The sequence below is a fragment of the Lissotriton vulgaris genome, chromosome 4_1 (genome assembly GCF_964263255.1).
Source record: "Lissotriton vulgaris chromosome 4_1, aLisVul1.2, whole genome shotgun sequence".
Classification (NCBI taxonomy): Eukaryota; Metazoa; Chordata; class Amphibia; order Caudata; family Salamandridae; genus Lissotriton; species Lissotriton vulgaris.
Genome location: NC_141691.1, coordinates 1,102,164,841 through 1,102,191,850, shown reverse-complemented (window position 1 = coordinate 1,102,191,850; position 27,010 = coordinate 1,102,164,841). Strand labels below are relative to the sequence as shown.

General features: G+C 44.1%; 1 protein-coding gene across 6 annotated transcripts in view; it reads right to left on the bottom strand.

Moving 5' to 3' along the window:
• The window catches only part of ELP2 (elongator acetyltransferase complex subunit 2), a 1,268,509-nt gene that overhangs the window by 177,111 nt on the left and 1,064,388 nt on the right, over nucleotides 1-27,010 (bottom strand). For all 6 annotated transcript variants that reach the window (XM_086965323.1, XM_086965328.1, XM_086965324.1 and 3 more), the window contains exons 18-19: nucleotides 20,249-20,321; nucleotides 14,546-14,738 (exon numbers count right to left, since the gene is read on the bottom strand). In XM_086965323.1, coding sequence (XP_086821449.1) covers nucleotides 14,546-14,738; nucleotides 20,249-20,321 — 266 coding nt within the window. The remainder of the gene's footprint in view (nucleotides 1-14,545; nucleotides 14,739-20,248; nucleotides 20,322-27,010) is intronic.

The window sequence follows — 27,010 nt, the reverse complement described above, 5'->3', positions numbered from 1 at the left end:
CCACAGGAGGGACAAACTCAAGCTGGACAGCCTTAAAAAAATAAAGCCAGCAAATAGAAAGCAAGTAAATGTGAGTTACATAACACAACACCAATGGTAAGACATGGGTGGAAAGAGTTCCCAGGAAAGATTTCAGAATGTCCCCAAGATGCAGTTAGCAAACCAGACAGCTTCTCTGTCTACTAAGCTTCGTCCTAAAAACCTAGAACAATGGCAATTTCACATGAATGTAAAAACAAGACATGACAGCAGCCAGTCGTCTGCCACCTGAAGCAACTCAGGCTTTCATACTGCTGGCTGTATACTTCCTAGGCAAATCAGAGTGCTTTTGACATGTCTTATAATGCAGCAGCAATACTTCAATTAAATTAATAAAGAAACACACTATGTACTAAATATAGTCCTTGTTCTTTAAATACCCATTTTTATGAAACAGCTTGCCTGAACAAAAAACAAGCTGAAAGTAACATCTAAATAATTATGAAAAATAGTATACTATACTCACATATGTTTTTAGATCAACTCAGATAATCATTTGTTTATGACTAGGGATGTGTGTTTTTTTAGTCAGGAATGGCAGCAAATTTCAACTAAATGTCCTTGCCAACTGTAGCTGTACCTGAAAAAATTAATCTCATAGACTGAAATGGAAGCACTCCCCATGATCAAGAATAAATAATATCCCAGTAGAATGACGGTGCGAAATAAGTACTCACGGCTGATCAAAGATGGGATTGACAATGTCTCAAAGCAATGGCTGAGGGGGGCTGAGCCTAAGCCCTCGCTATCTTGATTTTAAGAAAAGCCATGAAAGTAATAGGAAACAGCTGGAGATGCAGCTGGAGCTGTTAAGCAGCCAGACTTAAACATTAACTATGTGGCCAATCATAATTATTATGGAAGGCTTTGGCTGGATAGCAAATAGGAAAACAAGCTGTTAGCTGTAAAAGTTATCAATTGTTTAATCTGAATCATCTCCGTAAACCCAAAACTTCCTAAATGCTAGATGAAATACCCTTTTCAATGTGTTATTCTGTTTTATGTAGCACATAGTGATTAACAGGACTGTAAGCCAATCATCAGCGGTCTAAAGAAGGCATAGTGGTAGAGATAAACAGAGCAGAGCCTACAGGCACGTCTATAAAAAAAGTGGCTAAAGGGTACTTTTCTACCACATGAGTCTGTACAGCGCCACTGACAGAAACGACACACTCTACATTAAAAAAGGTGGGCTCCATTAAGCATGGATTGAGGTATAAATGAATCAAGCACATTCAGCAACCCCTTGCTAACAAGGGGCCCGATTTATAGTTTGGGAGACAGGGCACTCCGTTCCGACAGAGTACCTTCTCCACCGAACTGAAGGTCCACCCCACTTCATTTAGAGGCAGGCAGATCTTCAATATTTTGACAGTGGAGACTACTTCATCTTTGCCGCCAATATACACCTCGAATGGCTCCACAGGTTAAGGCCTGTCAGAGGTTTGGCCATTTGTCTGCCCAAGCTATTTACAGTGGGGGGACAAATGGCCAGTGAAAATTATAAAATGACCCCCGCGCCATGGAAAAAAAAAACCTTCTATGGCGATGGGTCATTGTTTTTATTTAAGTTAAAAAAAAATCCCAATTTAGGATTTTCTTTAAGAGAAAAAAACATTGAAAGTTTGCCGCATGGTTACATCATGTTGATGGACTCATCCGTTTACCCGTTGGGTGCATCGACGTGTGGAAGTCATCCAACGCAAAAGTGCTCATGTGTGTCGGACGGCTCCAGTGTGTCTGACCCATGGCACTGGAAATTACTCTGGTGCGGGCAGCAGAGAAATTTCCCCCCTCTATCCCCCCCCAACCCCAACAGCCCCAGGAGCTGTTCCCTTAGTTTCTCTGAAATGACGATCAGCGTGCACGTCACGCTGATGTCACTTCAGAGAAACGGAAACTGAAATGAGCCGACCGGCTCATATCAGATTAACTGTATACATGCTCGTGGGGCTTGTGGAAGCATGTAGAAAGAAGAAGAGAATGTCCCCTTTCCAATGGTACCCCTCCCTAATGGATCCCTGCTTGGGAAATCCCAAAAAGGGATCCACCCACTGGACACCATGGAAGGGGGATCAGCCCCTTGGGCAAGGGCCTTTGCTCCCCCCAATTGTATTGTGGCACATTCACTCTTTCTGCTCCCCCCTGGGGGGGCAGAAAGCGCACTAGGCACCAGGTATTTATTTTTTGAGGACATTCAGGGGTGGGGGCTGCCTAAGATGGGCATACCAATGCCCAGCACCGCAAAATTTTACAGTTTTTCAGCCGGCACCAATATCTTACCACACAGCGTTACCCTCGTTCTCACAATAAAAATTATACCTTACTTGTGTGGGATTTCAATGCAGAATCGCCTGAAAATGAATTGCGCTGTGTTATCCCCTTAATCCCTATGTTTGGGCTCTTCCCCGTTGCAGGCCCTTGGCCCACCCACACAAGTGAGGTATCATTTTACTTGGTAGACTGAGAGGAATGTTGAGTGCTAGGACATTTGTTCCAGCAATGTGATCCCAGAGAGAAATATGAGGAAAATTAATTTTTTTCAGCTAAATCTGAGGTTTGCCGGGATTTCTGGGTAGGAAAATGTTGGGGGATTAACGCACGCCATACCTCCCTGGACTCCCCCGGGTGTCTAGTTTTCAGAAATGTCCGGGTTTGGTAGGTTTCCCTAGATGGCCACTGAGCCGGGGGGCAAAAACCTAGATGACCCCCCTTGCAAAACCAGGTCATTTTGTGATAGGTAATTTTGATGTCTCCACAATATGTTTTAGGCTGTTCCCTGCCACGAGCACTGAGCCCAGCCACACAAGTGAGGATTTATCGGGAGACTTTGGGGAATGCTGGGTGGTGGGAAATTTGTGTCAGCCTGGTGATCCCACAACTTTCCCACACAGAAACGTGAGAAAAATTTGATTTTTTTTTAGCTAAATGGGATTCTGGGTAGGAAAACGTTGGGAGGTCCACGTAAGCCATACCTCCCTGGACTATCCAGGGTGTCTAGTTTTTAGAAATGTCTGGGTTTTGGTAGGTTTCCCTAGATGGTCACCAAGCCCGGGATCAAAAACCCAGGTGACCACCCCTCGCAAAACTAGGTCGTTTTGTGATAGATTTGTGGGCACTTGTGTTTTTGGTCCCGGGTTTCAAACATCTAGGGGAACCTAAAAAACCCAGACATTTCTGAAAACTATACACCTGTGGGAGTTCAGGGAGGTGTGGTTTGCATTGATCTGCCACATTTTCCTTCCCAGAATTGGCTGCAAACCTCACATTAGGCTGAAAAGTAAAATTTTCCTCAAATATCTGTGGGAAATTTGTGGGATCATTGCACGGCACACATTTCCTATCACTCAATGTTCCTCTTAGTCTCCCGATAAAAATGATACCTTACTTGTGTGGATGAGCCAATTACCTAGGACATGGAAGGGCCAAAAACATGTAGATATTGAAGGGGGCCCAAAGCAGGGCCAAAAGGGCAGTTTGTTTATACAGTTTTAGGTTGTCGCTTCTTTGGGCACCCACACAAGTGAGATTTAATTTTTCTTGGGCGACCAAGAAGAATGCTAGGTGGTAGGAAATCTGTGCGTTGATCCTACAGCTTATCCACACAGAAATGTGAGGGAAATGTGACTTTGTAAGCAGATTTGAGGTTTGCAGGGGATTCTGGGTAAGGAAACGCTGGGGGACCCATGCAAGCTACACCAACAGCCAAGAGTCAGTACACGCACACCACCAGCCAAGCGCCATCCACGTACAACACCAGCCAAATGCCATCTATGCACACAGGCAGTCAAGATCTATCCACGCACACCGCCAGCCAAGCGCCACCCACGCACTCTGTCAGCAAAGCACCATCCCCGCACTCTGTCAGTCAAGCAGGGCACACTGGAAACAGCAATCAGCCCTGGCAGATTGATGCTCGACCAGCCCTGGGGTGGATCATGAAAGTAAAAAGCAGTGCTACCGCGTTTGTTACTGTGGGCCGATATTGCAGCACTACTGCAAAACCGGTCCAAACGGTCAGAAAATAGGCCCCTTCCCTTCGGCCACTGGGGAAACCCCCAGTGCCCGCTATGGCCAGTCCGCCCCTGCAGCCAAGCACCATCCATGCACACAGCCAGCCAAGTAGCAGTCCACGTACACCACCAGCCAAGCGCCACTCCACGCACACCACCAGGCAAGCACCAAAGTACACACACCGTCATCATGCGCAAGTCCACCAAACACCATTAGCCAAGTGTAGATCCACACAGACGGCCAGCAAAATACCAGCCAAAGGTCAGTACATGCAGAACATCAGCCAAACTCCAGTTCACACACACACACACACACAAACACAAACTCTCCCTAGTTTCTAGTGGTTTTCTGCCCCTGCTTGGGTGCAGATGGGACTACAAATATCACTGATGGGGCTTCTGACTGGCATGCCCATACACATATCCATGGTGCCTAGTGGGTGGGCCGATAAGGGGGTTTTACCCCGATCTGCCTTCAGGGTGGGGGGAAGAAAGACTTTTTAGGGGTTGGGGGCATTAGCATGCCCGTTCTCCACAGCCCCCACCCCTATGTATAAAAAAAAAAAATCCATGGTGCCTAGTGGAGATCATGGACTACTGCCCCCATCTTCCTCCCAGGGAAGGCAGAAAGACTGTGGTAATTTGGGGGGGGGGAGGGGTGGGGTGGGGGGGGGGGTAGGGGCATTCTCAAGATCAAAAAGGGGAATGGATCACTTGACCTGAGTAACCAGGGTTTGCAATATTCGTTAAGTTTGTCAATAAAAAACCCTCATTCACGCACTCAAACAGTAAGGCGGTATATCTTGGTTCTCCGCCCTGTGTTAAAAACGTGACAGCATCATCATTGGGTTTAATTTTTTTCGTATGGTTCCTCCAACCGGAGGAGAACCACTGGTTATTACAGTAGTGATCAACGAAAAAAGGGTAGTGAACAGTGCTCTAGTGAGGTGAAATCTGAAGGCGATGTTAAAAAACTTGTATACCTAGATTACATTTTTTTTAATCAGTGTAGGTTCAAGATTGTTTAAAAACCGTGCGTGCGTGCATGTGTAGACTTATTATTAGTCTAACTCACTATAGTGTCCATAAAAAGGTCGACATGTTTCAGCCCTTTAGTTTGCCCAGAAGGGTCAGGGGGCTTTCTTCAGGACCTATGAAGAGTGTGGGATCTGTGTATTGTCACAGTCTTAATAAAACAAGGTACATTTTACCAGTTTCTAAAGGTCATTTCGTACCTCAAAGTCCTTGATTGTGGACTTCTTCAGGTAGCCGTTGAGCGAACTCGCCTTCTGCAGGGAGCTGCGCGACTTGTGCTGGCTCTTCCCTTGGCAACTTGGATATCCAAGAAAACCCCCCTGACCCTTCTGGGCAAACCAAAGGGCTGAAACATGTCGACCTTTTTATGGACACTATAGTGGTTAGACCAATAATGAGTCTACACACGCAGGACACAGTTTTTAAACAATCTCGAACCTAGACCGATTTAAAAAAAAAATTATCTAGGTGTACAAGTTTTTTAGCATCACCTACAAAATTCACCTCACTAGGGCACTGTTCACTACCCTTTTTTCGTTGATCACTACTGTAATACCCAGTGGTTCTCCTCCGGATGGAGGAAGCATACAGAAAAAATTAAACCCAATGACGATGCTGTCACGTTTTTAACACAGGGCCGAGAACTAAGATATACCGCCTTACGATTTGAGTACATGAATGAGGGTTTTTTATTGACAAAGTTAACAAATATTGCAAACCTGGGTTACTCAGGTCAAGTGATCCATTCCCTTTTTGATTTTGAGTATTAATGGAAGGAAGCTAAATGGATCACAATCCCTTCCTTCTCCCCCTTCTTGATTTAATATAGGGATAGGGGCATTGGAATGCCCATTTTGGGCAGACCCCCACCCCTATATACAGAAAAAAATCCCTGGTGCCTAGTGTGCTTTCTACCAATGTAAAACAAAGGGTCAGTTTTCACTGGAAAATTATGATGTGTCCATGCTGTGTTTTGGGCAGTTTCCTATCTCAGGCACGAAGCCTACCCACACAAGTGGGGTACCATTTTTATTAAGAGACATTGGGGAATGTGGGGTGCATGGACGTTTGTGAATCCATGCAGATTCCAGAACTTTCCATCAAAGAAATATGAGGAAAATGTGTTTTTTTGACAATGTTTGAGGTTTGCAAGGGATTCTGGATAACAGAACCTGGTGAGAGACACACAAGTTACCCCATTCTGGATTCGCCTTGGTGTCTAGTTTTTCAAAAAATGTACAGGTTTGCTATGTTTTCCAAAGTGCCAAGCTGAGCTAGGGTCCAAAATTAACAGCTAGGTACACTGCCAAAAAGGATTAGCTTTCACTAGAAAAATGTGATGTGTCGATGTTGCGTTTCAGGACGTTTCCTGTTGCAGGCACTAGGCCTACCCAAACAAGTGAGGTACCATTTTTATCGGGAGACTTAGGGGAACATAGAATTGCAGAACAAATGTTATTACCTATTGACTTGCTATGCATTTCTGCCTTCCAAATGTAAGACGAAGTGTAAAAAAAGTAGTCACTTTGAAAAATGTCCTATTATTCACGTTAGTATGGATACCCACAATTTCGCAGATATGCAAATAACTACTGCTTCTAAACTCTACATTTTGTTGCCATTTCTGAAATACATAGGTCTTCTTGATACCTATTTTTCACTCTTTATATTTTACCAAATGAATTGCTATATACCCGGTACACAAAAAAAACCATTGCAAGACGCAGCTCAGTTATTGGCTCTAGGCTCCTCAGGTTCTTGGTGAACCTACAAGTCCTATATATACCCACAACCAGAAGGGTCCAGCAGATGTAACGGTATATTGCTTTAAAAAATCTGTCATACTTAGAAGTTGTTACAGGTGAAATTGTTGTCACAAATGGCTGTTTTTTTAAACTCATTTTCAATATTTCTTATTTTCAACTGTTAGTTTCTATAAAAAAAACTTTGAAGGATCTACACAGATGAAGATGGTGATTTCAGCACCACAAACCCTTTGTTAATACAATTTGCAGGGATAAAAACCAGACACTTTCTTCTGCAGCACTTATTCCACATTCTTCCCCCCAAAAACAAATGTAGCAGTATTTTGGCTTATTTTTGGGTCCCCTGCAGGGCACCCATAAACCCTGGCTACCTTTAAATTCCTCATGATGAAGGACACAAATTTGGCGTGGATACCATAAGTGGACAAAAATTTACAGGGGCCTAAGCGCGACCTTCCCCAAATAGCCAAAAAAAAGTCTTAGCACAGGGGAAGAAAAGGCCTAGCAGCAAAAGGGTTAAACATTCAATACATGAATAAGAAATCCAGTGACAACGGTTCTTGTAAGTGCAACAAATGTCCAGTGGGCCAGCGGGCATCTCAAAATGTGGTGGACAAGAACTCCCTCGGAGTGACTAAGTAAATACTCGTCCGCCAAACTCTAAATCAGGCCCAAAGTCTTGACTGAATTTTAGTGTATGAATCTCCACCCTCCAGCCACAGGAATGCAGGTGCATTACTATCTGGAAAGGCTCTACTCATCCTCCATCTTGTGCCATGTCAAACAAGAGGTGCCCAAAATGGAATACACTTTGCTTTACAATTAATATTCTGAGCCAAACTTGAAGACATCCAGTCCAGAATTTGCAAAGTCTCCTTCCAGGGTTTGCACATAACCATTTTTGTAAGCTTCCAACCCTTAAGCTGATCAAATGTTTTTGCCGAAGTGGTGGTCTAAAAGTAGCCTATCACTGTACAGACTGTCCCCAATTATAGTACCTATCAGACTAATCTAATATAGACCTATCTTCACATGCAAATAATGTTGCTTCTGTCTAGAGTCCTGCATCCTCAAATTGTATGCTGTCTCAAAAAGCTTCCTCTATATTCATAAAATCTGGCATGAAAAATTGACCTTTACTTAAAATCTGATTGTTGCTTCTCCTTTTTTCCTTTCAAATGACCCGCTTCTCTTTTTCTCACCTACAGCATGCTTTTGCTCTCTGGGCACAACCATCTCTAAGTCACTTGCATGATCGACTTAATGTCCATTACTGTATTTCTGCAATTTGGCACAACCCATTTCAAAGGTCACAATCTCTACTTTTTTTTGAAAGCCATATCCCTCCAACCTAACATTATCAGACCTCCACTAGCTCATCTATTTATCACCAAATTTCAGAATGAACGCACATACCAGCCCCACTCATGCCACTAAGGAGCACACCTAACTCCTATTAATTTATTCTACAACAAAGAAACTTTAGAGAAAGCGTGGAATAGTTTGTTTGAGCTCACAAGACTAACCCCAGTAACCCATAACACTGGACTAACCACTAATCATGGGTTTCGGAGCAGCATGGTGCCTGGTGTAAAGCACTTCAATACCGCCTCCTAAGGGGTAGTAAGCGCTATATAAATGCATTTACAATTAATCTTCAATTCCATCTGCCCACAGCATTAAGGGACTAGGGGCCAGATGTAGGTGGCCCAAAACCGGTCGGAAGTGGCCGAAATTACCGAATTTTGGCCGTTACCGACCGGTATTGGGCATTTGGGATGTAGGTGGCCTAAATTGCAAATTCAGTAATTTACTGATTCGGTATTTTAAGGAATGGGTAAATTACCGATTCCTTAAAATACAGAATCGGTAAATTACCGAATTTGCAATGTAGGGAGCACTCAAATGAGTGCTTTTCCAATTTTAGGATTCGTTATTTACCACCAACTATAAGTTGGTGGTAAATAAGGAATACCTTAGAAAATGCAAATCTGTGCATTTTCAACTGTGCCATGTGGCAGACATACATGCCCTTAGAATTCAACAAGAGGAGGTACCCCTGATGTCTATAACAGGGAAGGGGGTATTTGTATCAGAAAACAAGAATCCCTGTTTAAACAATGGTAGGCTAAAGTGGCCGGACAAAATAGTGCTAGATGGGGTAGGAGATAAGTGAATAATTATCCTTATGATAATTCACTCATAGTAACCTATTAAAGCAGGCAGGGACTAAACATTCACACTGCAATATTCGAAAGTATACTCCACAGATCAATTTTTGTTGGTTGCAAAAAAGGTTAAAACAATTTATTACCTCCCAATGTGGGTTACAGTCTAAAACATGATAAAAAACATTGAGATTAAAAACCACCGAAGGTGGTAAGGCAATGACTATATAGTAGAACAAAACAGTCGACGCAGCGTTTCGGTGTATTCTAATTCTTCACACCTTCTTCAGGACTTTTGTAAAATATTGACTCAATATCTATAAAATTAAGAAACACATTTTACTATATGATTTCATATATATGAAAAAACCAACAACCTTACGTTCCTACTGCCTTGCTTAAAAAGTACACATCTGATGTTATTAAATACATTTCTTATCTACAACCCCTAGACAAAACATATTTTAATCAAAGAAACACACAGTTCATTTTTAGCTTGTTGATAGAACCTCACAGGCTTGTTTTATATACAATCCATGGGTTTAGTGAGCTTTCTTCATGTAAAATTCTACATGCGGACATTATTAGAAGTTACCTGGTTTGATATGAACAAGGCTTAAAATTTCCTTTCCTTTAGGCTTGAATTGCTTGCACTAGTGTTTCATAGGCTGTTTGAAAATGAACATAGAGTACTATTTTAGTGGTTTTGCCCTATTTTAACATTACCAAAAAAGCCGGTATTATACATTTATATCCGGGATTTTACCTTCGTATTCAATTGAGAAAAGCCTATGTGTACACGGAGGAGCCACCGTCAATATGAAGGATGGGTCATCTTTTTCTTAGGATCTGGAAGGGTCATATTAATTGCAACACTTATTGAATATGCATGCTAGGGGTCTACATTTACATTCTAGTTTATACATGACCAACGCTACTAACCTGTTTCTGTTTATTTTCTCTCAGAAGATCTTTGGAAATATAGATCAAAGTACGATAATCTTGTTGTGCCAGTCTTCACCTTCTTGCTTTGATGAAGTGGTCTAATATAAAAATAAAAGGAAGTTTATGCTTAGGATCCTGCCCCCACTGTGTACTTGGGTTGTGAGTGGTTTTCATAACTCTACGAAACGATGTCTCACTAATGAGGTTTACCCAGCTCTATGCGGTTGATCTAAGGGCTCCATGTCTGTTTATAATTGCCATGAAAACTTGTGTTAACATGACTCTGGGCTGATACGCCTTGTAGTCTTTATTTTGCCTTTAAGATAGAAAATATTTAAATAAGGAAAAAACTGCACTATTTGGTTGTTACAGCTTTACAAAGCAACCCATATTTACTTTTTAGGGTAGAATCCTACAACTACACATTACTCAGTTATCCATCTATTTGGGGAATAGTCTGATCCTACAACCTAGATCTTTTCGAGTTTTTAAATAAAGGGAAAAACCAAATCCTAATCGCGGCTAGTATATTGCCTACCTCGGATTCAGAAATCGGCCTCCCTGCTCCTCCATGTATCAAAACTCCATGGCGATTCGAAGTAGAATGAACCTCTCAGAAACTCCTCTTTTTATGCTGCCGCTGCCTATCTCGACCCGGAAGTCGTCCGATCGAAGCAAATGATTGAATTAAATATCGCGTTATAAACAAAGGATAGTGTGGTCTTTCCCTGTTATTTTAAGAATACTCTGTCTCCAAAGTAAATTATGTGATAGCATCTTTTGTAGCCGGGAGACCTGGTTTTTCGTTAGTGTTGCCGATCCCTGACCCGGAAGTGCATCTCTATGCTTCGTGATCCAGCAACCGAGTCCCTCAATTTTAATACAAGGGGCTCAAATCCCGAAATGGCAATAGCGACTTTCTAAAGATCCTAATATCTATATTAGTATCTTATCGAATCCGCATAGGGGTGTATCTTCTGTTTCCGACATCCTGGATTTGTGTCGGCCATTTTGAGTCAAAATGGCCGACACAAATCCAGGATGTCGGAAACAGAAGATACACCCCTATGCGGATTCGATAAGATACTAATATAGATATTAGGATCTTTAGAAAGTCGCCATTGCCATTTCGGGATTTGGGCCCCTTGTATTAAAATTGAGGGACTCGGTTGCCGGATCACGAAGCATAGAGATGCACTTCCGGGTCAGGGATCGGCAACACTAACGAAAAACGAGGTCTCCCGGCTACAAAAGATGCTATCACATAATTTACTTCGGAGACAGAGTATTCTTAAAATAACAGGGAAAGACCACACTATCCTTTGTTTATAACGCGATATTTAATTCAATCATTTGCTTCGATCGGACGACTTCCGGGTCGAGATAGGCAGCGGCAGCATAAAAAGAGGAGTTTCTGAGAGGTTCATTCTACTTCGAATCGCCATGGAGTTTTGATACACGGAGGAGCAGGGAGGCCGATTTCTGAATCCGAGGTAGGCAATATACTCGCCGCGATTAGGATTTGGTTTTTCCCTTTATTTAAAAACTCGAAAAGATCTAGGTTGTAGGATCAGATTATTCCCCAAATAGATGGATAACTGAGTAATGTGTAGTTGTAGGATTCTACCCTAAAAAGTAAATGTGGGTTGCTTTGTAAAGCTGTAACAACCAAATAGTGCCGTTTTTTCCTTATTTAAATATTTTCTATCTTAAAGGCAAAATAAAGACTACAAGGCGTATCAGCCCAGAGTCATGTTAACACAAGTATTCATGGCAATTATAAACAGACATGGAGCCCTTAGATCAACCGCATAGAGCTGGGTAAACATCATTAGTGAGACATCGTTTCGTAGAGTTATGAAAACCACTCACAACCCAAGTACACAGTGGGGGCAGGATCCTAAGCATAAACTTCCTTTTATTTTTATATTAGACCACTTCATCAAAGCAAGAAGGTGAAGACTGGCACAACGAGATTATCGTACTTTGATCTATATTTCCAAAGATCTTCTGAGAGAAAATAAACAGAAACAGGTTAGTAGCGTTGGTCATGTATAAACTAGAATGTAAATGTAGACCCCTAGCATGCATATTCAATAAGTGTTGCAATTAATATGACTCTTCCAGATCCTAAGAAAAAGATGACCCATCCTTCATATTGACGGTGGCTCCTCCGTGTACACATAGGCTTTTCTCAATTGAATACGAAGGTAAAATCCCGGATATAAATGTATAATACCGGCTTTTTTGGTAATGTTAAAATAGGGCAAAACCACTAAAATAGTACTCTATGTTCATTTTCAAACAGCCTATGAAACACTAGTGCAAGCAATTCAAGCCTAAAGGAAAGGAAATTTTAAGCCTTGTTCATATCAAACCAGGTAACTTCTAATAATGTCCGCATGTAGAATTTTACATGAAGAAAGCTCACTAAACCCATGGATTGTATATAAAACAAGCCTGTGAGGTTCTATCAACAAGCTAAAAATGAACTGTGTATTTCTTTGATTAAAATATGTTTTGTCTAGGGGTTGTAGATAAGAAATGTATTTAATAACATCAGATGTGTACTTTTTAAGCAAGGCAGTAGGAACGTAAGGTTGTTGGTTTTTTCATATATATGAAATCATATAGTAAAATGTGTTTCTTAATTTTATAGATATTGAGTCAATATTTTACAAAAGTCCTGAAGAAGGTGTGAAGAATTAGAATACACCGAAACGCCGCGTCGACTGTTTTGTTCTACTATATAGTCATTGCCTTACCACCTTCGGTGGTTTTTAATCTCAATGTTTATTATCATGTTTTAGACTGTAACCCACATTGGGAGGTAATAAATTGTTTTAACCTTTTTTGCAACCAACAAAAATTGATCTGTGGAGTATACTTTCGAATATTGCTGTGTGAATGTTTAGTCCCTGCCTGCTTTAATAGGTTACTATGAGTGAATTATCATAAGGATAATTATTCACTTATCTCCTACCCCATCTAGCACTATTTTGTCCGGCCACTTTAGCCTACCATTGTTTATACATGCCCTTAGGCCATTTATGTGTGCCACATCTGCACACAAGCAAGATTCAGGGGTGCAACAGGGTGTCAAAGTGACACCCTTGAATGTTTCTCCCATTTTACCGAATCGGTATTTACCGATTCGGTAATTGCCATTCATTCCAATGGGCCTCCAGGCCCATAGGAATGAATGGCAATTAACGATTCGGTAAATACAGATTCGGTAAATACCGAATCTTACAGATTCGGTAATTTTTACCGAAAATGTATCTACATACCATTTACCTATTCTTAAATACCAAATCGGTTAAATTCGGAATTTAAGAATAGGTAAACTGGGATTACCTACATCTGGCCCTAGGTTCTTTTTTCAATTATTGGCTTTCAAAGCAAGATGTATGCCTTTTATGATGGGTAACAGTCGTCCATGGGGCAGGGTTTGAGCAGACAATACAAGTGGTCTGTTATACATCAGAAATGTTTTCATACCATGTGGCCTACTGGAAAGGAACAATGGCTGAGCTTTGATTTTTATACAGGCTAAGAAAAAAATTAATCTTCCACTGGTTGCATTGTTATGTTATTTGTAAAGTACACTATCTCATCTGTGCCCGGACCAAGAACTAGGTGCTGCTTGTATTTTTACTTAACCTAAGGAATCATCCTAACAGTCTCTGTCTCCTTGCTAGGACATAGACACACAATTGTGTTCTCTGGCACAAATACATTACGCCAGCCTCCAATATTAGCCTACGAAAAAGACGTCTCTAGCTCCTTGCTTGGGCATGTAACTGTGTCTGTGCCCTCAGAAAAGAGCCAGACTCTAAATCCAAGCAGTGTCTTGTTCATAGCAGGGGCATGGACACATTGCTCTTTCCTCTCATCAAAGGAGTTAGAAGCTGTCTGAAATGAATCCGGAAACGGAGATGGGAATGGAAAGATCTAAGAATAATCCCAGTCCCTTCCCTTCCCTTCAATCCCCGTCTTCTGTGCCATTACGTCTGTTGGTGGGTTGACAGGGTTGGATGAGGGAAGCTGTACTGCTACGCTCTCCCTCTTACCTCTTCCCCACCAACAAAACAAAAAGATCAAACTGGTGGGCATGACCAGGAAGGAGCTGGTGGGACGGAGAGTTATATATGATGGCATCCTTGCGACAGGAATGAGGAATTGGAGATGAGGAGGTAATTTAAAATGTGAGTGAAAACTGTGTGGAATTGCTATTGTGACTTCTGAAAAAAGTAGGGACAGCTCACTCCCTTTCTGACTAGATGCTAAGCCCAATTGGTCTGTATGTGTATTCACAAAACCTTAGCTGTACAAACTAAACCTTAACAAAAGAATAATTGTATTCATTTAAAGACAAATACTTTAAGGTACAGTTCTGAGTGAAAAGAATAGCAAAGTAGTCTGAGCATCAAAGAAGATTTAAAAGATGAGCTAAATCTTGTCGCAAGAATAGATATGTTCAAAGAATGTCAATGTAAAAACATACTAAATTTACAATCATACCACAATGCAGCTTACCTTGTGCTGTAATAAACAGACAGACAAAACTTGTACATACCTATTTCGGTTGAGCCTTCATCTTGCTGCTTCCACAGAGACCAGTTCCTATCTCGTGAAACTGCGATTAAGTATCGGTTATCAGGAGAAAATGCCATCTGAGTCACAGTCAGGTTGTGGAAAGACAAACTCTGCAGCTGCTTCCAAGACACTGTGCTCCATAAAATAATGCCGGCATGCTCTCTTCTGGAGGCCTGTAAGGGCATGACATAACATCATAGTATGCTCTTCCCTTTGAATGTCGGTGGCCAGATGGAAAATGGCATGCTCCCATCTGATATGCCATATGTTATTAGTGTGGTACATATGTTATTGTATAATATGCAGCAATTTGCAATTATAGCTTGTAGAGGGCCAGAACCCAGAGAAATCTTTCCCAAGGAGTACATTTTCAGATTTAATAAGAATTGTTTTCAACATTTAAAGACATTAAATAAGTTCTGACCACAGTTTCAAAAGCATATTTGATTGGAGGTTTTTGCCCTTCAAAATTGATGTACCTTTTAGTGAGAATACAGAATGACATAAAAATAAATGGTAGCATTTTGTGAGAACTCTTTAATCAAATTACACTTAAAGAAAAAATATTTAAATCACTTACCTTCGTGGCAATTAAACTGATGGCCTATGGATTCCCCTGCTTCCACTAGACTCATGTGACTTCCCAATTCATGCGACACCATAATACAGTTTGTGGCTCATTAGTCAGTGTATGCATATCACTTGCACCACCACCAAAAGATCTCTCTGGCTTCCACTTAGTTCCTTTCTTTCCATCTATACCTAGGGTAATGACGAAGAAAGAAAAGAAGGTGGCACCCTTTTCAACATCTATTTTAAAAAACTTCCGACCCATTTCCTTGCTTCCTGCCCCTGCTAAAATACTGGAAGTCCACCTCAACCAACATCTTATCACCTTTCTGGATGACTAGAATCTATTGGATATCTCACAGCACGGTTTTCGGAGAGCACACAGTACTGAATCAGCATTGACTGTGGTGATTAACAGCATCCGTTCGAAGGTTGACAGGGGCCAGATCACCCTGCTGGTATTACTTGATCTCACGGCGGCCTTCGACACCCTGTCCCCCGCCATCCTGGTTTCCAGGCTCGGGGAGATGGGGGTTGGGGGCCCTGCCCTCAGACTCCTAGCTTCCTTTCTCCATCAAAGGGAGCAGAGAGTTAAACTGAGTGATTTCCTGTCTCTTTCCACTCCTGTGCAATGTGGGGTCCCTCAAGGATCTTCTTTAAGCCCCACCCTTTTCAACATCTATGTGGCCCCACTTGCCAGGGTGGTGAGATCCTATGGGTTCGAGTTGTTATCCTATGCTGATGACACCCAAATCATGGTCTCCCTTACCCAGTCGGTGAAAGACTCTGCCCTCAATTTTAAAACCTGCATGGAGACAGTCTCCCGCTGGATGGTGCAAAGCTTCTTGAAAATTAACGGGGAAAAGACCGAAGTTTTGATTTTTGGGGGTGGCCATGATATTTGGTATAAAGATTGGTGGCCGGACTCCCTTGGGGATTGCCCTCTTCCATCCCATTCGGCAAGGAACCTTGGGATACTGATCGACACCTCCCTTTCATTTGACCTCCAGGTCAGTAGGACCGTGTCTACATGCTGCGGGATCATTAGGATCCTGAGAAAGATAGGTTCCTATCTCTCCTTTGATGCGAGGAAGCAGGAGACGGTAGCATTAGTATCATCGAGATTGGACTACTGTAACGCGTTGTACGTGGGAATGAACAAGAGCTCTGTCCATCGATTACAGATGGTCCAGAATGCGGCAGCCAGGGTGGTGCTCAATCTTCCCAGGCTTTCCTCAGCTTTCCTGGCCAGGAAAGACATTCACTGGCTGCCCATTCATGCCAGGATCTCGTTTAAGCTTCTCTGCCTAGCCCATGCGGCCATTTATGGCTCTGGGTTAGAGGGTATCAGGTCCCTTCTTGTCCCCTACCTCCCCACTAGAGCTCTTCGGTCCTCCACAAAAAATCTTCTCTGAGTGCCTAGATTTGCTAAGGCCAGATGGGGAGGGAAGGCTTTCTCCTCTCTGGTTCCTAGGCTGTGGAACTCCCTTCCGCCCGATCTGGTGGGACAACCATCTCTGGTCTTATTTCGTAAGGATCTAAAAACTTGGCTGTTCTGAGAGGCCTACTTCTAAGCCTTGGATCCGGTATCCTTGAGACTCGTTGTTTTGATCTTGCTTTGCTTGGCGCCTTGATGCCCTTGAGCTAAGTTGCGCCTTATAAATTCCGCTTCATTCATTTATTCAGGCCACATTCTCGAAGGGGTGGACTATGAACCTCCAGTCACTATGTAAGACTTATTGTATCCCACACCTACTTCCTGCAGATTTAAGAATAAAAAAATTGTTGTGTCAAGGGGTTGTAGGCAACCCATTAGCTACTCGGCAAGAAAACAACTGCTTCATGAATCGGGATCAGTGATAGACTGAGGTGGACTGGTATATCACCAATGGCCAATGCCACCACTCTCGCTTCAAAAACAGGTGGTGGCTCTGAAATACATTTCAGCTATACAGCGTTGCCCATCCATGAGATGGAATGAGGTAGTTGACAGGAATCCAAGGGGCCCTGTTCTTTTTGCGTATACTAGTTGACAATGTGTATCCTCTGTTTCTCCTTATTTACAAGCAGATGCCTTAAAGAGTTATGTATTTTTACTGTGGAGGTACTCCTTGTTTTCAAAGATGGCCCCTGAATATGGGAACCAATGATTTGGTCCTCTTCTCAAAGTGCAACTGATGGACAGTCCCTGGTAGGAGGGATTCAAGAGGCTAAGGGTTACTACAGTAGGGGGTGACAGGCCTGAAAGCCCCCAGAACAAGGCTCTTGTTATCCCTGTGGGTTCCAAAACTAAAGTACACCTTCCTAACCTCTGATGGTTCAGTGCCTTGTGGAACAACATGCGATCTTAGCTTATCTGCAGCGCAGAAGTGTCCACTTAGCACTCCTTCAGGAGAGGCATGTGAGCTGGGCTCAAGATTTTAAACTTTCAAAACAGTGTATGAGTCAATTATATTTTAGCTTTTACTCCACCTACACTTGTGCAATGTTTGTATGGGTAAAGCTGCGGGTCCCTGTTTCAGAAGATCTTGGACTGAACTGACGAGGAGAGTCGATAAGCCCAGGGTGAGGAATAACTTCACTGCAAACCCTTCACCGTACTCTGCATGCAAGCTCCAAAAATTCTCCCTACTTTTAATAGAATTAGTGGAAAGCATAATCAGCATGCCCCTACGTAATGTGCAGGGGCGTTACTTGTTCAGTAAGATGGGGGGGGTGAGGGTATGAGGGGGTTAAGCTTCAGATTTCCCGACAATCACACTGGCATATAATGTTAAAATATGTTATCGGACAAGCATGGAGCATGAGAGGTGCTTAAGAGGAAGTGGAAAGGCAGAGGAATGCGGATTGGTAGGAGTACTGAGAGAAACAATATTTTGTTAAGTAATCCCAAAATTTTAGGGCTTTTAAAAACAGATATGAGAGAGAGTGTGTGTGTGTTTTGTCAGTGTGTGGATGCAAAAATCTCAGGTGAAATCCGACAGATACTTCACCATACCCGACTGAAAGTACAATCAATCAATCAATAGTTTATTTGATTCAGACCTCAACAGAGATCAACAAATACAGATATAAAATTATCATTATTGAGTTTAAAATAATTAAAATGGTAAAACTTTTAAGAAACACTATAGAATGAAAAGTAACAATGTTTTAGCGTCTACTTATACAACATTCAATAAAATAGAATAAAGATGTTAAGATTGCGTGATTTACCTTTAGGACAGCTTCAAGAAACTTTTAAAAATTTAAACAAGTTATGGCATACAAATTCATTGACTGGAGAATTACACAACATAATTAAATCATGGGCCAAGATAGCATTATACTTTAATTGAATTGGGGTTAAATATCGTCGTCCAGCCTCAACCACACTCGCATTAGGACAGATTAATAAAACGTGTAGCAAATCTTGTGGACCACCTTTGCCTAATTCACTTATTCCTTTAGAGTTATTTGTACCATCCCAGCTAGTAAAGGATGTTGCTAACAGGAGTATACCCAAACGTAAAAGCAGAATACAGCGCCTTACCCCCGTACTCTAGTTGAAGACTGAAAGTACAAGTACCCAACTATTCATCAGAAAATAAATTTATTAGGGAGGTGTAACGCCCCAAACACCCCCGAAGGTATGCCTCTTAGGATGGGAACTTTAATTAATTGTGCTGCTGATGCTTTACCAGATAGGTCCATCTCCCTCTAAAGGTACAATCCAGTCGGGCTCCTTTAAATATTTGGGCATCCATATTACAAACAGTGCGGCGGAATTAAAAAAAAAATCTAAAACCTCCCCTGGAACGTCTGCATAGCGATGTGAAGCATTGGGCGGCCTTACCGTTGACCCTTCATGGTCGAGCTGCTCTTTATAAAATGATGGCTCTTCCGAGGTTCCTGTATGCCCTAGAGAATACCCCCTATCAGGTCCCTCCGCGCTATTTCCAACAGGTCACGGCATTGGTTTCCAATTTATTATGGGATAACCGACCGGCACGCATTGCCCATATCAAATTGAACAGAAGCTGGTATGAGGGAGGAATTGCACTGCCAAACCTACAGCTATATTATTGGGACCCAATGAACTTTACAGATACGTACAAATCAGGCACGCATTACTACAGGCAATACCGACAGACACCGACATTCCGGAATCCTCACAGTTGGAGGACAGGTTACTTACTGACTTTATTCAACACGGCTCAACTTCCCTTACATATCGGAAACTCCTTAATAAACTGCCCGACCCTACACTGAAATTGCGAGAGCGATGGACAGAAGAGGTTGGCGACATAGACGACTCAGAGTGGAATGAGGCGTTGGCATCCCCGAGGGAGGTGGGAATCTCAGCAAAATTCAGATTAGTACAACTGAAAATCCTTCACCGCATGTACTACACTAGACCCATGCTCCACAAAATACATAAAGCACCACACCCATATTGTCTACGTGGATGCGGTGGAGAAGGTACATTGTTCCACACCCTCTGGGATTGCCCACCCATAGCTGACTATTGGCGTCAAGTGATGCGCACTCTCTCACAGGCTCTCAAAGTATCCCTGGTGCCAGAACCACGTAAGTGTTTATTGAATATATGGGACCCAAATGATTTATCTAGACATGGCCATATATGGGACACATTAGTCATAATGGTAGTGAAACGATACATAGCCCAAAAATGGGGCGCATCTGACCTTCCCACAGTGTCCCAATGGTGCAGAAACATGGATACACTGATGTTCACGGAGCGGGCGGTATATGTTGACTATGGTTGTAGTTTACTAGCTTTGAAAGTACACAGAAACTAGGGAGACAGTACTGGTTGTAATATGTACAGACTGTTTTTGATCAACACACTGAAGTGTAGAAACATGGGGTTATTAGGGCTATTTACTTAATCAAAGTTAAGGGATGCTAGTGAAATATTGCTATTTGTTCTGATCACGTTTTAAGAAGATGAGAATAAACTCTGTTTTATGATGTCTGGTGAAGGTAGTACTTTGCTACTCCTTGAGTAGCATGTGATCAGCTTGCTTGCACCAGCACATCTTTCTTATATACAAACTTATCTCAATATATGATTTCTTCATCAGTGGACCACTACTTCATACTTGCTTACCTTGCATGCTGAAGCCACCAGGGTCCCTGCAATGTTGCTGGCCACACAGAAGATTTCAAAACCGTGTCCATACCTAGACAGTTATTGAAAATGAAATAAAACAAACTGTAATGCAATTTTTGCTCACAAACATGCTAAGATCATCATTTTGAGGGGAGTTAGTAAATTCATTGTATGTTCTCTATAAAACTATTAAAATAATACAGTATCATTAGTAAACTGTTCACATTTTTTTTAATTAAAAAAAAAAGTTTTTATTGGTATTTTCACATTACAGTGTATAATAACATATAACACATTTCGCGGCAGGTTCTTTCAGGGCGCATATGTTACAGTATTGGATACATATATTAGCAGGGTCATCGACTGGGCCTATCAGGCTGCTCTTCTCCGCCCTACTGACTTTTATACATATAACATAGAACATAGAAGTATTTGTGGTTGGATTCGTGTCTAAAGGGGTAATATAAAATAACACAAAACATGAAGGTCTTTGGCCTTCCAAGGTGTGTTTTTTAGTGCTGTGCAGTCGGCCCCCCTTAGGTATGTCACCCAGTTCAGCCACCCCTTGAAGGTGGCTTTGGTGGTGTCCTTCCATTTGGCTAGCATTGTTTTGACTGCTGTCGTTAGGAGGAAGTCCAGGAGTTTTCTGTCTTGTTGTGTGGCTATGTCCGCCGTGAAAACGGAGAACACATCACATTGGAGACTTATTACAATAACTGTGTTCAGAGGAATTCGTAACAAACCAAGTCCAATCTAAAGTTTCAGCATCTTAAAAAAATGCATAACTGTTAGGTTAACGGGCAAGCTACTCAATTAAAGAACATTGAGAAATTTGAAGTAATATCCGATTGTAGTCACTGCATTCTCTTATCCAGTGTGTGTGATTTTACCAGATATTTTGCTTTAAACTTTATTCCCGTGAGTTTGCTTTTAAAGATTCTGTTTTACTAATGTCATTGGGCAAACTGTACCAATGCATTTGTAATGAGGTAACACCCCTTTATTTTAACCAACTAAAATATGTTCAGTTTGTGGTGTTTAGTTTACCACTACCAATCGTTTACCCTAACAACACTTTTAAACTATTGTCTTCATATTTAATTTAATTTATTTTGCTTTTTATATCCCTGACAGAAACTGTGTACACTAACAGAACATACTACGCAATACAGCAACATGTGTTTTCTTTGTGTGTATGATTGTTCCCATTACCAATTCTTTGGGATCTCCCTAAGACATGGCAACCTATGTGTCTACCTTACGAATCAGATGGTAATAATGAGCAAGTTACTTACCTTCAGTATCGATATATTCTGTAAGAAACATTAGTAGTGATAGATTCCGTACTTTAGAATTACCCCCAGGCGTCAGACTTGATCCGGAAAGTTTTCCTCAGCAGTACCTCTGCATTTCGGTAGGTGGCTTCATGCGGCTCCCCGTCCGTCGTTGGCAACATGGTCGCCGAGATGACGTCGTGGCGATACTTAGACACCACCTACAAGCGCTGATGTCAGTTCTATACACAACTTTCCATGCCAGGAACGCAGAGCCATGCAAGATCCTGACCGCTGATGCATTGAAACTAGGGCCTTGAAAGGAATGACCTTAACCCCTAGAAATCAGTTCGCAGAACGGGGAGGATGGGTGGGGCGGAAAGGAATCTATCACTACTAATGTTTCTTACAGATATATCGTTAGCCAAGGTAAGTAACTTGTTCATCTGAAAGAAACACAGTGATAGATTCCTTACCTTAGAATAGATACCCCAGAAATACCAACCCCGGTGGTGGGTCTGCGAACCAAGATCAAACCAGGAAGTCTCGGGGAACATAACGGCCAAAGAAGCCATCTCTCCGGACTTGGCTGTCCAGGCAGTAGTGCTTAGTAAAAGTGTGCAGCGTTGCCCATGTAGCTACCTGACAGATGTCTTGCAGGGGGACACCACATCCAAATGCAGTAGTGTAAATGTAAAATGTAAAAATGTGGCTGCAGTAGCTCTAGTGGAATGAGTACGCAGTCCCACCGGAGGTTCTTTTTTTAGCCAAATTTTAGCCAAAGAGTAATAGGCTTTGATACACAAGACGACCCAGCAGGAGATAGTCCTCTTGTGTCCCACCTGACCTTTCTTGGTGCCAATGTAGCCAACAAAGAGATGGTCATTCACCCGGATGCGGTTGAGATGAAAGGAGGATGCACGTTTTGGGTCCAGACGGTGGAGCCTCCCTTCCTCTCTGGAAGGATGCGGAGGTGGGAAGAAGGTGGGCAAGGTAATATTCTGCCCAATGTGAAAGGCTGTAACCACTTTTGGCAAAAAGGAAGGATGGGGCCTGAGCACAACCTTGTCCGGATGGACCGACAGAAAAGGAGGCTTACAAGAAAGAGCCTGGAACTCACCCGCCTAGCGGAGGTGATGGCCACCAGGAAAGTAGTCTTCAAGGTCAAGAGACGAAGAGGACAGTTGTGAAGGGGCTCAAAGGGAGCACACATAAAGTACGTAAGAACAAAATTCAAGTTCCACTGTGGCAACACAAAAGGAATAGGAGGAAAAAGATGTGTAATGCCTTTAAGAAATCTATTCACAACAGGGGACTTGAAAAGAGAGGGCTGATCAGGGAGCCTGAGAAAGGCCGGAATAGCAGAAAGGTAACCCTTGATGGTGCCCAGAGCAGAGCCCTGCAGTGCCAAAGAAAGAAGGAACAAAAGGACTTCTGAAAGAGGGGCAGTAAGGGTATCCAGAGCCTTTGCTGTGCACCATACCACAAATTTGTTCCACCTGCAGGCGTATACCACTTTAGTGGAGGGACGCCTGGCTGTCAGAATGACGTCACAAACTTCAGGAGGCAAGTCGAAAAGAATCATTTGTCGCTACTCAATCTCCACGCGAAGAGGTTGAGGCTGGACAGGTTTGGGTGGGGACCGCCCCCTGCTGCTGCGACAGAAGATCCTCCAGAAGAGGCAGTCTGATCGGAGAATCGATGCTCATACTGAGTAGCTCGGGATACCAGACTCTTTGAGCCCAGTCCGGGGCCACAAGAATGACTTGTGCCCGGTCGCGCCTGATCTTCTTCAGCACTCTGGGCAGAAGTGGTATAGGCAGAAAGGTGTACAACAGACTGCAGCTCCACCCACAACTAAAAGCGTCGCCGAGGGAGTGCCGCCTTTGAAATTCCAACGCGCAGATCTGAGGACATTGCTCGTTCTCTTTGGAGGTGAATAGATCTAACCAAAGCTCTCCCCACTGCTGAAAGAGACCTTGCGCCACCTCCGAGTAAAGATACCATTTGTGATCCATCATGCACCTGCTGCTGAGTTCGTCCGCCCTGGCGTTCAGAGAACCTGCCAGGTGTTAAATCACCAGGAAAAGGCCCTGATGTTCCAGCCATGTCCAGAGGCGCAGAGCATCCTGACAGAGTCCACGACCCCACCCAACCTTGTTTGTTGCAGTACCACACACATGGCAGTGGTGTTGTCTGTGAACACCTGCACTACTCTCTCCTTGACAGAGGGAAGGAATGCCTTCAGTGCAAGTCGGATCACCCGAAGCTCCAGAAGGTTGATATGGAGCTTGGACTCTGCCGGAGACCAGAGGTCTCTGATCTCCGTCTCTCCCATTTGACCACCCCATCCCAGGAGGGACGCATCTGTCACCACTGTAAACTCCGGTTGGGGAAGGGAGCGGGATCTGCTGTCGACCCAATGCCGGTTCGTGAGCCACCACTGCAAATCTCGTGCAGTGCCCTCCGAGATCTGGACGTGATCGGACAGGTTACCCTGATGCGGCGCCCACTGGAACCTCAGGTCCCACTGCAGAGCCCTCATATGCCATCTGGCATGATCGATCCGCAGGATGCAGGAGGCCCAGCAGCCTCAGGGTCACCCCGACCGAAACCCAGGACAAGGGCTGAAAGATTGGAATCAGAGCCCGAATATCTCGGACTCGCTGTTCGGGAGGTTAGAACCAAAACTGCACCATGTCCAGAACAGCTCGGATGAAGAGGAGCTTCTGAGGTGGAATCAGGTGCAACTTCGGCACGTTGATGGAGAACCCCAGCAAACGCAGGAGGTCGGCAGTAGTCTGGAGGTGGGAGACGACTGTCTGGGGCGAGCCTGCCTTCAACAACCAGTCGTCGAGATAAGGGAAGTCTGAAACCCCTGATCTGTGCAGATGAGCTGCGACCACCGCCATCTCTTTCGTGAACACCCGAGATGCGCTGGTAAGGCCAAACGGGAACACAGTGAACTGAAAGTGCTTGTGGCCTACCGTGAACCGCAGGTAACGCCGGTGGGCCCGCAGAACTGGGATGTGGAAGTAAGCATCCTGCAAGTCCAGCGCTACCATCCAGTCTTGTGGATCGAGAGTAGACACGACCTGAGCCAAAGTGAGCATCTTGAACTTCTCTTTGCGGCGGAAGCGATTGACGTTCCGGAGATCCAAGATAGGACATAGGCCCTTGTCCTTTTTTGGCACTAGAAAGTAGTGGGAATAACAATCAAGATCTACTTCTGGCGTCGGAACGTGCTCGATTGCCCCCTTGGTCAAGAGGGCTGCAACCTCCTGCTGAAGAAGCACAAAGTGATCCCCCGACATACAGTGGTACCGAGGTGGCATGGCTGGAGGAGTAGTCTTGAAGGGGAGGGAGTAGCCCCTTCTGACTATCTCTAAAATCCACCTGTCCAATGTGATGGTGCGCCAGTGGGGGAGGTGATGGTGAAGCCTGCCGCCCACTGGCGTTTGATGGCCCTGAAAGTTCGGACTAGGAAGGTTTGGAGGTAAAGCTTCCAAACCTGGATTGGGGTGGAGATGGACTGACCCGCCCGCTGGCCCCTTGGTCCGCCACAGCGGAACCCGCGTCCGCGCTGAGATTGCTGCTGCGCGGGCTTGTGGCTCTGTTGTGAACACTGTGGGGTGCCCCTTCCGGTGCCATGAAAGGAGCGAAAAGCAGAAGGCGGAGGAGGGCGGACTGCAGAGAGTTCCAAGGACTTGGCCGTAGCCTGTGAGTCCTTAAACCGCTCCAACGCGCTGTCCGCTTTGTCACGGAAGACGCGACGGCCATCAAAAGGCATGTCCATAAGTGTGCTTTGGACATCCCCCGAAAATCCAGTTGTACTCAACCAGGTGTGGCGTTGGATTGCCACCATCGTTGGAATCGATCTGCCAAGTGAGTCGGCAGTGTCTAGGCCACAACGAATCATGAACTTAGCTGCATCCCTCCACTCTGCTACAGCCTGGGAGAGAGCTGTCTGGGCCTCCTCCGGACACTGAGGCAGCACCTGCGCCACCCTATCCCACTGAGAGCAGCCAAGAGGCATGCAGTGTTCACAGACCGCAACGCAGAACTGGCGGAAGAAAAAAATCTTCTTTCCAAACTGATCCAGTTCTTAGATTCCTATGCGGTGGTGCGGAAGGGAAGGCGGTTGGGTAAGCAGAGGCTTGGACAACCAAGCTCTCGGGTGGGGTGTTGGGAGAGGAAAATGGGGTCACACGGAGCCGGGCGATGGCGTCGGGCCACGTTCCTATCCACAGGAGCCCCTGTGGTGGGCCTGGACCAGGTGCCCAAAAGAACGTCAGAAAGGTCTTTATTGAAGAGAAGCAGCGGCCCCGCAGAAGTAGCTGCTGGCTGAAGCACTTCTGTCAGGAGGTTGGCCCTGACGGCCACAGTAGTGAGCACGAGGTGTAGGGCCTCGGCTGCCCTACACAACACCACAACATAACTAGTACCTTGCTCCGTAGCCATAGTAGGAGTAGACAGAATGCCAAGGTCTGGTGAGACCACTGGCTTCCCCCTCGTTGCGAGAACGGCCGGGGAAAGTAGGAAAACAATGACGTTTCTTCTACTTTTTGTGCTTTGCCTTACCTGACCCCGAGTACGAAGCCTTGGATCCCGAAGAAAGATGATGATGGCTCCGTGCACAATCCGTCAATCTCCCTCGGGACCGGGACCTCGAACGGCGTGGAGCCGACTGTCAGGCCTTCAGCAGCTTTCGGGACCGCTCCACAAAGTCTTCGGCGCCATAGCCTGGCAGTTGGGGCACGACTTGGGGTAGTGGTCGTGCACCAGGCAGAAAAGACCTACTCGGTGCGGGTCCGTTACCGACATCATACGGTGACAGTCCCCGCAGGACTTAAAACCGGGCATCCTAAGTGCACCAAGAGGCGAAGACTCGATGAAAAATAGAGACAAAAAGGCCTAAAAAAGTCAGTAAAAAAATGACTGTGGGTTCCTGTTCTTCCTGGATCTGCACCTGCACGTGCGGAAAAAGAAGGAACTGACATCAGCACGTGTGGGCGGTGTCTAAGTAGCGCCCGCAACTTCATCTTGGCGAACAAAACGCCAACGACGGACGCGGAGCCGCACACTGCCACCTACCGACACGCAGGGTACAGTTGACGAAAACTTTCCGAATCCAGTCTGACGCCTGGGGGTAATTCTAAGGTAAGGAATCTATCACTATTTGTTTCTTTCAGATATGGCAAAATACGTTGAACTGCTATTAAACTATCACTGCATGGAAATCCAAGAGGCAGGGCGACAGTCAGAATTAATCTTATGCTCGCATGAACTCAAAAGCAACACTTTTGAAACGCTGTTCAACTGATACCTTTCCACTACCACTTGCCAGGGATTATTCCAGCATTGAATTGTAAGTGCACACCTACAAGCAAGTCCCTTTAAAGTTGTGAGATACAACAGAGGAAAGTCATAACCCCTGACCCAGCTCAGGTGAGATTAGAATTTGGCATAAACAACTAAACATTGG